Below are 11,986 nucleotides of genomic sequence, written 5' to 3'. Positions count from 1 at the left end.
CTTTGGTGAACATGCCATGTAGTTTAGACCAGTCGCATATTATCCTCTTATTGGGTGTTCTTAGATTGCAACTAGGACTTGCTACTATACTCAACATGGGTTTATGTGCTTTGGTCAACCTACCACAAATGCCCCCAATACTACCCTCTGGAATATGTTCTGCGCTGACTATCCCTACCTCTGGACCTTCCCCCCCAATGGCCTAGTTTAAAAACACCACTGCCTGGTGGCTCAATCCAGACATAACTAATCCCGCTACCTTAGTCGAGGCAGCAGTGGTTAAATCCCTGGAAGCGCTGAAATTCTTACTATTCCGTTGCCCCATATCCATTGACACCCTCCATGCACACTACACTGCATGCATAGGGCACTGGTCTTAAAATGGAACAATACCCTAAACATGCAATCTCTCTCAGCGCCCCCCTGTAGTTAAACCCCACTCTCGATCATATCTATAAATTACCTGAACCCCACGCCTGGACTAAATTTAACATAAAAACAATGACCCAGGTAGTCTCCAATTCCAGGCCCCGCTTTCCAAATTGATTTCCGATTTTACTGTCCTACGTTTTTCGCTACCTCCAGTTCTCCCATGCCTTCACCTGCCAATATCCCTGCTCTCCGCCCCAGGTGGTCCAGCCTGCACTGGAGGACCTCCTTAGTTCGGACTGCTCGAAGAAGCCCACCTCTCAGCTATGCTCTCATTTGGTAATGACCTCCCTTCCTACTCTGGAGAAACTTAGAAATCTGTGGTTACAAGACATCACAGACTTTGACAGTGACGATTAGGACAACATATGGGACTTTCCTTTTAGTTCCCTTGTCTCCTTGAGAGATCGTTTGATTCAGTCCAAGATGGTCCACCTTGCATATTTCACCCCAGACTACACAAAATGAATCCCGATTCCACCACCACCCAGGGTGCTGGTGTTGTGGGGAGATTCCTGGAGACTTTGCCCATATTTTTTGGACCTGCCCGGCTATTGTTGGGTACTGGAAAGAGGTATTGACATTCATAACCCAGGTGACCACTATACCATTACAACCTTCTATGCTGGGCTTGATAGAACAACTGATCCCCACAGTAGCAGGATGTACTCTAGTTGGGTTACTTCTTTTCTATGCCCTCAAGGCCATAGCTCTCAGTTGGCACAAACTTCCCCCCTTCTCTCTCTTTGGAAACAGCTAGTTAACAACAGCTTACCCCTCTACAGAGATAAGTATGTGATAACAGAGGCTGCCCTCAAAAATACAGCAAGGTCTGGACCAAACGGCTGTCGGAACCTTCCACAACTTCTGATGTATCCTAAAGTAAACTTTGCATTTAAGATACTCCTTACCTAGTACAAGTTTTACACTGCTGAAAAATGTGATCTAGTTTCGGTTTATGCATTTAAGGCCTGTGCTGAATTCTCACCTCAAGAGCCAGCCTGTTGCAATTATCATGGTGACACATGCTATATGCTCTATCCTGTATAAATGAATGCCAGATAATGTGTCCCTTGCAAGGGCCACCTCTTATACCCTTCGTAAACCAGTGAATCTTTTTCTGTATTTTGTGTTAGCAAAACCAATAAACAGATTTAAAAAAAAAAAAAAAGTATACTTCACATCATGTCCCAAAGACACAGCAGGAAGTAAGACAAAATCTCTTCAAAGTGAGGGGAAATTCAGTTGCCAGAATAGGTGACTTTGCTGGAAGAATTTATGTTCTAGCCCTGGGGAAAACTGCAAATGTTTGGAATACCCATTACTTTCCGTCCCGATGACAAATAGAAATGGTGCTAGGGTTTCCAAAAACGAAAATAGGTTTTGGCTGGAGTTACACTCTAAATACATCAAGGCTATCCTTAAAGGAGAAGTACAGCCAAAGCTTTTTTGGCTGTACTTCTGGGGATCACAGGAATGTGTACTGTACTCCTTTGACTCGTTTTCAGCCAACAGTGGGCTAAAGCTATCACTGAGCCAGTCAGGCTCAGGAAAGATCCCAACTTTACAGTCGGGATCCACCCAGATGCCTGGATTGGCAGCTGGCTCAGCCGCCGTCTGGCGCCAGTGAGTGCTGTAGTGGCAGACCAGCTGGTTACTGAAAGTCACAGGATCTCTGCAGGCTGAAGACAGAGAACTGAGCAATCTTTAAAATGCTCAATTTTTAATCTTAGGGCCAGCGGGGGAGCAGAAGCAGCATTGGAGCAATACTGCATCAACTTAGGTAAGTATGACCGTTTAGGTTTTTTAAACCCATACTTCTCTTATATGTACTGTTTTTAATGCATGCTGCAATGTGTGGATTTACTAAATCAGAATGAGGTCTGAATAGGAAACTTTTCATTTCTAGTGCATTTAGAAATACTATATTAATTTTGGAGGGCCATATGCAATGCAAAGAATAGAACCAGGGTGCAACCAAAAGTGTCCCTGGTAATGGATTAATGTTTATTCCTTTCATGACCAGAGTTTTTTGAAACTTAGATGCTCAGACCAAGTTAAAGAAGAACTGTAGTCTGCTCACATAATTTGTAATAAAAATATCTTTGCCATTCTTTCCTCCAACCACGTTGAATATTATTTTATATATACTGTGATTCTGTACTTGCCAAATATGCTGCAGAAATCTCCCTCCACAAAGACTGGCTTTTAACTGTGAGCAGCTGAAGCTGCTGCCTGCTCAATTCCTGGATTTACACAGAGGCACACCTGTAGCTTTCATTGGCCCTCTTATGACTCATACTGCCTCCCCCCCTTCCTGGCAAACTCTCACAAGAGCCAATTCAAAATCAAGATGGAGGGATTGAATCATAAGGATACCACGTCCCAAAATTACATATAAAGAAAGAAAAAAGGGGCTGGGGAATACCAACCCCGGGACTTTTACCGGTATCAGATCAACAAAGTCAGCAGTTAAATATCAATTACTAAAAACAATTTTAATTTCATACATCATACATAAATAATAAACAAGACATCACTATATAACCATAAAAAATGATCATACAAGGTATAGCGTGGAAAAACCACAATGTTACCCAAATTTATACATAAGAGCAAAAGCAAGACTGAGCTGCGATTTTCTACATGTTTCGCTCAAGGTTCGAGCTTCTTCAGGAAATAAAGCAGCTAGTGATCATAGCTAAAAAAATAAAATACAAACAAAGAATGTTTAGTTATTAGGAATTTTCTCAGCAATTAAATTTTATACAGTCAGAATATTGTATTGTATCATATATTGTAATTGTCAATATATTAAATTGATGGTTGTTCACATATCAAATGAATCAAAATAAAAATAAAAAATATATCGTTTCATTATCTCACCAATAAGCCAGGATTCCCCAGGATTTGTAGTAAATTCACAAAGTGTGATTTATAAGGTTTGAGTAGGGTATAAAATTAATGAAAAGATGGCCAACGACGACGCATCACCAAGTTACGGTCTGCAGAGAAGAACAATTATATTTTGTGTTTTATTAAAAAATATTTTTCTTTTTGACTGAGATAGAAATAGACGAAACTGAAAGGCATGGCCAGTTATAGCGTGCATATGAAGCATGGATAGATGGATGAATAAATAAATATATTATTACCTGAAAAAACAGGTTGTAGTTGAATTAACTCACTTGAGAGATGTTACCAGAGTGGCTCTCCCCTTTTTGTTGATGAGAGTGGTTAAACTTGTACAACAGGTCTGCAATTGTTTCAATTCTTCCGAATACAGCATACAAAGCGTCTATGTAATCCATGGCGATACAAGTTTTCTTTCCCTTTCTTGCGGATTACTTCAGCGGCAGGGCCTTGAAGGCTCTCTCAAACACTCCATTCCTCCACTGCGTGGATGGCCTGACTCATCTAAGTCTCAAACTCTTCTCCATCAGGGGTCGGCAGTTGCCCTGAAAAGAATCAGTCTTCGATAGCTCTGACTTGCATTTCTGGATCCATTCTTCACTGTCAACCACCCAGCTCATGTTAGTATAGGAGGCAGCAGGAGGGGCACTGGCCCCACGGGAGTCTGCCCTAACAGATCCTAGGCTCCCTCCCTGGGCCCTCGTGGTGGCTGCCTCTCAACAGTCTCTCCTCCCACTGTCAGTGGAATCACCGTAGTAGTTACCCCTTTAGCCAGGCGTACTTCTTCCAGGAAACAGGTATATATCTTCCTGCCACTCTGAATACTGTGATATAGTCCAGGGCAAACTCAACTTCCACATCCAAAATGTAGGCCCTATGCTCTGGGGCTAGAGCTCTCACCCACTGCCGAATCTCCTTCTCAGTGCATTCACTTGCAGAGGTCTCCAGAACAATGCAAACTCAGATGAGGAATCCCCTTGAAACAGCCTAATTACAGTTCAATAGCACAAAGAGCCATATATATATATATATATATATATATATATATACACACACACACACACACATATACAGTGAAATACCAACTAGAGAATAGACTGGAGGGGTTGTAAAGAATCCACTAGTTAATGCAATATGATACCAAGCTAAAAGGCTAATCCCAGTCCGACCTATTCAATCTTTAAATCCCAAATGAGAGATCGGATAGAATAGGATAAGGGCCATTGAAAAACCAATAGCAACAGCAGTGCAGTCCTGCAGTAATCTTCACCAGCAGTTGGAGCTCATTGAATTATATCCAAAATATTGCACAGTGATGTGATGGCAGGCAGGACAGCTTAAACTGGCTAGTGATATTCCTTAGTGTGGGATATGGATGTCCATGTACAGTGTCTTATGTAATACAATAAAGTGTTTCCATGGGCAAGGTGTCTGTACACAGTGTTCAAGCAAGATAACCAAGTAAGGATTGTGAACGATGGGCGACTGCCTCCTGAACAGCGGTCCTGGATTAAATGTCCTTCTAGGAGACGAATGGAGATGACCCACCAGCTGCTGGACATGGGCCATCATTGGATCCGTCTGATAAGGTGGTACCACCGGGATGTCTCGCCAACATCAAGCAGAGTTGGGCCCTCCGGGGCTAGGCTGGAGTCACTCAATCACTGTGTGGTAGACTGCAGCCCTCTCGCCTAGCAGCAGAGATGCTCACTCAATCAGGTCCAGGAAGAAGAGATCACAGGGAAGATCTGCTGACCCTTTATAGTTTCTCCCAGAGGTCTGTTCGTGCTGCAGAGGGACCTCTGGGATGTGTAGTCCAGGGGTAATATCACAGCATCAGAATGGCTGCTCAAGAGACTACTAGTCCCAAATCCTCCCTGCTTGGCTCAAAGATACGTTAGTCACTGGAGCCCAGCACTAGAGAGACATCAGAATAGATGGAGAATAACGGGGGTGGTCTGTGGAACAAGGTAACTGTAGTCCACTGTCGGCTACATGTGTAATGGGTGGTGCCTGAAGCCATGTCTCCTAAGAGCTGGGATTTGTAGCAGTAGCAACAGCATGTTGTGGTGAATATACGTGTAGGAGATGAAACGCCAGCCACAGAGACTGGTAGGCATGAACTGAAGAGGATAATTGCTGCAGTTTTGTCTACTAAAGTAGACACTTTGGCCCATGATAAATGCTTAAGGGTCCCCACTCTGGCTGTCAAGTTCTGATAAGTTCAATGCTGTTAGCTAGTGAGGGTGCAGGCTGAGAGGTTTTTTTTTTTAGTTCTTTCTCTTGAAGAGGGGTAGCAAATGGCACAGGTGGGGGGGCGTCTGATGGCCAGACTTACCGGAGGTCTTCTGCTGGCTGGAGGAAAGGAAAACTGCTTGTTCCGGACACAACGTGATCTCTCTGAGGAAGAGTGAGAAGGTATGTTCTCTATACAGCCACCGATGGTGGCACATAAGCATGACAACATTTACTAACTTAAAGGAGACATTGATAAAAAAATTCTTAGAAAAACTCCACTTACCTTTCCCGCCGCAGGGTTTTCTGTGGTAAAACCAACAGATCCAATCTTCACCCTTCACGGTGGGCTCCATTAAACCTTCAGGAGCTGAGGATCCTCGAAGAAACCCACAATCCTAGACCTGGAATAGCACCACCGTCCGTAAAACTTTATGGCCTTACTACCAAAAGTACTGGATCCCGGGGTCCAGCTCTCTAAAAAGAGAAGTGTTTAAAGGCAAGACACGAGGCCCGGGTACCATTCAGGTAGGCCTAAAAGATACTTTGAATGGATCCAGCTGCATGGCTAGCCCCAGCAAAGATTGCTCTAGAGGAGCTCAGCAAAGGACATCTTTACTCGTGATCAACACCTTAGACACTGGCAAAAAAACAGAGATATTCCCAGTAGTGGTAGGGGTTATATAGGGAGTGCACTTTTTTATCTTAGGGCGTGCCAATGTCCATCACCTGAAGGGGGCCTGTAACCCATATATTAACTACTATGGCTCTGTGTCCCGTGATGTACGATAATAGGAAGAGATAGCCTGATCACCGCACACCTCACCCAGCCTGAGTGGTTAGCAGGTAAAAGCAGCCCCAGCTCGATTCATCCAGACCACAACTCCAACATTTTTCGCCCTGTCCTCAGGGCTTACACATGGATAACCACCTTGAAAGCAGGGTGAAACATGTTAGGGTTGTGGTCTGGATGAATCAAGCTGAGGCTGCTTTTATCTGCCAGCCACTCAGGCCAGGTGAGGTGTGCGACGTTAGGGCTAATTCTTCCTATTTTAAAGTATAGACTTTTTTTTTTAAATATTTTTTCCAGGCATGCAGAAAGAAGGGTCTCAAAACCAATGAAGAAAAGAAAGACTGGCAGCCGATGGGTGTTATTCTTCAAAATTCCTTTCAACATGTTTGGCATTTTCGCGTTAAAAAGCCTTTCTTGTATGATTGTGTAAGCTGATCCGTATAAAAGAAAAGCTCCCTAAACTGACATTGTAGGCAAAGCACCAGTTATTTGGAATTTATTATTATTTGGCTTTCTTAGATTTAGAGTTCAGGCACTTGGTTTCTTAAAATAAATAGAGAACAAATCAAAAGGCTACCATATAGGCATACAAGGAGGTAAAAACTCAACCAGAGTGTCTGCTATCTTAAGCAAAAACTTGTGGCCATAACCTAAGCTCTGGAGCTCAAATCCCATGTATGCTATCGCACAGTAGCTGGTGTGCACTGCGAGGACAGTGCTGAAGCGCACTGATCCTAGCAAATTACATGGTTAGTTTTTTCCCTAGAACTTTATTGAAATGTGGCAAATGACATTTCATCAAGTTCTATTTACCACAGTGGTGTTGGGATGCGCTGTTTCCGACGTAACCTGCTGCGCTGGAGAAAAAAAAAAAAAAGCATGGCATGCACCATTTTAACACAGTGGTGTGAACTCACACCATAGAAAACACGGAAAATTTTATTTTCTTTGCGTTGGGACTGTGCTGGAGAGTGTTGCCCAGCACAACCCAACACAAATAGTGTGAATGGGCTCTAAAGACAGAGAAAAACTGAACGACTGCAATCTCAAAATCTAAAACCGATGCTACAAGTCACATAGCAGGCCTATTCTGCCTACGCACTCCACAAAACTACCTGAAATCCATTCCTGTCATAGGTCCTTCCCTCATGGGTCCCACCTTCAGTCCCCATGATTCCAGACTTTCCTGCCTATCTTGGCTGAAATGTCCTAATCCTTGACTAGGCTGCCAAGGCAACACCCTAAGCATCGCAAATCCCAACCCCATAAATATACTGCAAATAAATGCATATTCAGTCTGAATGTCCTTGTTATTTGAACTCCATTACCCTTATGTGTCTTTGTTATCTGCCAGACACAACCGACTCTGTGTGAACAGTTCAAAGTTCGGGTTTCGTTATATATTAAAAAAATAAAAATAAAATAATTTTCACCTAGGTCAGTCATGTCCAAAGTCTGGCCCGCGGGCCGTTCCGGTTTTGAACGGCCCGCCTGATTATTTGGACATATATATCTTTTGTGGCCCCTGACAATCTCCCAGCACCAGAGCCACAAAAGATATATATGTATATGCCTTGGAGGGGCCAGGGAGGAGGCAGGACCGAGTGCCATACACACACAGGAGAATTTCCTGTTTACGGGTGGACTCTGTAATAGGAAGTCTCGATTTCGGCGCTACCATTGGACAACTGTTCTGTCCATCAAAGGAGGCGGGACTTTCTATTAAAGAAGCCACCGTGTAAACAGGAGATTCTCCTGTAGGTAATCTTTAGCGCTCGTGGGCGCTTTCTATTATTTCGCTTCACAGTTCTTTATTTAAATTTTTTTTTTTTTCCTGAAACTTCCCTCTTAAAGTGAAGGTGCGTGTTATACGCCAATAAATACAGTATATCCAAATAATACTCCCAAGCTCATCTCTTTACCACACACAGCCACAAAGGCAAGATAATTCTTGTTGGACAGTATATTAGTGCTCGAACGAACACACTTAGAACAAATTTTAATGGTTTGAAGAATATCAGGCAAAATGGTCAGCCCTCACGCATGTTCACTTCATCAAATCTGGCCCTCTTTGAAAAAAGTTTGGACACCCCTGACCTAGGTGGATGCAGCATCGATCAGATGATCATCGATCAGACTTGTTAAAAACAAGTGAAAATTTCAAACAATATTCTTTTAGCTAATGTACAAAGATTTTTCATTTGAATATTCTTGTCTGAAAATTGAAAAAAAGTGTGGCCAACATAATGCTCGGTACACACCTATGCAGTTTGCTTTTGATCTGTTTCTGCAGTGCTTTTTGCTGTGTGTTTTGATTTGCTGCAATTTGCATTTTTGCTATTTTTTTGCCCAATTTGTTGTTGGGCAGATTAAAAAACAAACGCATTACATGCTTTTCTGCAGCTTCTCCATAGAAGTGTATTGAACCAAAAAAGCACCATTTTGCATTAATAAAAGTTCCTGACCCTTTCCACGCTTACGCTGCGGCTGAAAAAGCATAGATGTGAACGTGTCCCATAGGAAACCATGTAAAATGAACTGTAGTGCGTTTCTGCAAAAAAAAAAGCACCAAAAAACACATAGATGTGAACCAGGTCTAATGCTGGCCATACACGGTTCAAATTTCGAAAGAATTTTCTTTCGAAAATCGTATCAAAGAATTTTAGTACGAATTTCGCACCATTAGTGAGCTGCAGCAACAGCCGATTTTCGTGCGGCAATCAAATTTGAGGAATTGGACATGCTGGAAATTTTCTGAAAAACTAGCGATTTTCTAATCAACGATGGGAGAATCGCGCGAGAAATGTAATAAGAAAAAAAATGCGCATGTGCAAGAAAAGAAAATTTACGGAGAGAAAAGAAGATTCCCGGCCACGAAAATTCTTTTCTGAAGCAACATGAGGTGAAATTGAAAGCTTGGTCGGCATCATCGGATCACAAAAAAACTAACTTTCTGATTTTGAAAAGAAAATTTGTTTGAAACCATGTATGGCCTGCATAAGACGTTTAGTAACATAATTGGGTTTAAAAAAAAAAAAATTAAAATTAGCCCTTTATAGTACAAAATAAGCAGATAATCACTAATGTAAGGGTTCATTTTTTTTACTGTAGAACTTTGAAAGTAGCGATTTGCTCTTTTTGTACTATAAAGGGCTAATTTTAGTTTTTTTTTAACCCTTATGTTACTGGCCGATTAATCGATTATGAAAATAGTAATCGATTCATTTCATAATCGATTAGTTGTCGATTAATCGGTTAGTTGTTTAAGCCCTACAGGAGTGGAAAAGGAACTGCATTCCTGTGACCTACAGGAGAAGTATATCCCAAATAGCTTTGGCCATACTTCTCCTTTAACTGTAGTCTTTCTTTTAAATTTCCTGGAAACCAGTATAGTAACAAAAAGATATGGATGGGATTTGACCTAATAATCTATAGCAACAGCTACACACCGTCATCAGTCATTAGATATGGTAAACCAACTTTTTATACTCAGAACATTAGATGTGTAAACAAAAGAATATTATTTTAATTTAAACTCTGGTACAAAATAATTTAAAAGCAGAAGAGTATACGGTAAACCCAACACAGTTACTAAACATTTTATAAAGAATTAAGAATTAGTGATGGTTTCTTTTTCTTCATTTTGCAAATAATTTTCCAATTCTTGAACAAGCGATTTGTCCAGCAAGAAGCTTTTTTGGATGCAAACAGCCAGGTGCAGTGGCAAATCCCTTGGGAAGATGGTAAAAAAAGAAAGTCAGACCAAAAGAAAAAAAATTAATCTTAAGAGTGTCCATATATATTCTTCAAATAGTCTACAGTAAATAATAGAGCTATACAAGGAATTTAGTTTCTGCAGTAACCTTTAGCAACCATTTATATAAACTTCTTAATCCCCATAAACACGATCAGATTTTCTGATAATTTTTTCCTTCAGATTTACCAAAACCATGTAGTGCAAGGGCCTGCCTGATTGCATACAAATTGAAACTCCCAACTCCTCATATTATATGGTTCTGGTAAATCTGAAGGAAAAAAAATCAGCAGAAAATCTGAAAGTGTATATGGGGCTTTAGTGAAATCACTTAATTTTACCTTTTTTTTTTTTTATCACATATACTCTGGTCTTTGCCACCTCTGTGTTACCCTCTCCCTTGAGAGGGCTCACGTGCAATTCCACAGGTAGGTGTAAATACAACTTATAGCGAAAGTGGGCATTTATGTTTATGTTTGTATCCTAGGAGACACAATAGAAAGTATGAGAAAACAGCTCCAAATTAAGGGGATTTGCCGAGTTTTGTCAAGTCACCAGAACATTTGTCCCCACTCTAAGATTTTGCCTCACCTCTCGTTATTTGTATCAACTCTAAAATGTAGGATTTCCCCTTACTTACTGTCTTGGTGGCAATAGTCTCCCCAGCAGGGAGGCAGACTGCAATAAAAAATTGACAGGGGGTCAAATTCATCCCCACTCTATCCAAAGCTTTAAAAGTGATTGCCTCTACATAGACTTTATCCTTTGAATTAAAACGAAACTTTAGAATAAAACAGAGTTATCAAACATCATATCAGGAAAAGTTAAAGAAATCTCTTTAAAGTGGTTGTAAACCCCCGAAGAAATAAAAAAACAAACACAAAAAAAAAAAAAAACTGCTAGACAAAGGCATAATGAGCTAGTATGCATTGCATACTAGCTCATTATGAAATACTAACCTTAGATTGAAGCCCCCACAGTGGTCCCACCACACCGCTGTGGCTGGCGTCATGTCTCCTGAAGTTATTTCCGGGCATCGCGGGCTCCGGCGATGTGATTGGCCAGAGCCCCGGTGACGTCACTCCCCGCATGCGTGCGGGAGCCGCCAGTAATGGTACAGCAGCTGAAGAAACGGCATGACGACGATGACGTTGGCACATACTGATATGGTGAATATCTCCTAAACGGTGCAAGTTTAGGAGATATTCACGGTACCTACAGGTAGGCCTTATTGTAGGCTTACCTGTAGGTAAAAGTGGTGTGTAAAGGTTTACAACCACTTTAAAGTACCATTTGCTACACATTGCTTCCGTGTTGTGGCATAGATCACATGGTGTATGAAGATACCAAAGATCTTGGTTAAGTGTATTAACAAGCTCTGCACAGTGAGCTGTTGACTTAGGTTTGCCTGAAAGCCAGTTCTCTATACATTTCTCTGGCAGAAATCAAACGGCCAGCACTTTTGCACTGGTCATTTGATTAGGCAAAGAGAAATGTCTTAACCTAATTTAGGATCCTTATCCTCTTGGGGAAAAAAAAAAAAAGGTTAAATCCTAAAAGATGATGTATTAATGTAATGTTTTAGTCTACTTTCAGGAATACACTTACATCTTGATTTCCTCATATTGATCAAGTAGGCACGCCATTTTGCCCTGGTATCCCCATCTCCTAAATTCAAGAGCTACTACTTTCTTATGCTGGGTCTTCCACAACATTCCAATAAGGCAGAAGAGTGCAGCAGGTACACCTAAGAAGATAGTATTTCTATTGCATGAATACAAGGAAATAATTTTAAAACATCTCAATTTGTGTTTATATAAATTATGCAAACATAATGCCTCTATGGAAAAAAAAAAACAGCG

General features: G+C 41.3%; 1 protein-coding gene across 3 annotated transcripts in view; it reads right to left on the bottom strand.

Moving 5' to 3' along the window:
- Window positions 1–9,836: 9,836 nt before the first annotated feature.
- Window positions 9,837–11,986, bottom strand: part of FANCG (FA complementation group G) — a 66,409-nt gene continuing 64,259 nt past the window's right edge. For all 3 annotated transcript variants that reach the window (XM_077461303.1, XM_077461304.1, XM_077461305.1), the window contains 2 exons: window positions 11,733–11,871; window positions 9,837–10,101 (listed from right to left, as the gene is read on the bottom strand). In XM_077461303.1, the coding sequence (XP_077317429.1) occupies window positions 9,981–10,101; window positions 11,733–11,871 (260 nt within the window). In that variant the 3' untranslated portion in view covers window positions 9,837–9,980. The remainder of the gene's footprint in view (window positions 10,102–11,732; window positions 11,872–11,986) is intronic.

This window comes from Lithobates pipiens, unplaced genomic scaffold (genome assembly GCF_037356315.1).
Source record: "Lithobates pipiens isolate NorthernLeopardFrog02 unplaced genomic scaffold, aLitPip1_a1.2 Scaffold_3, whole genome shotgun sequence".
NCBI classification, from domain to species: Eukaryota; Metazoa; Chordata; class Amphibia; order Anura; family Ranidae; genus Lithobates; species Lithobates pipiens.
The sequence above is the reverse complement of the archived record's forward strand: the minus strand, read 5'-3'. Positions and strand labels throughout refer to the sequence as shown.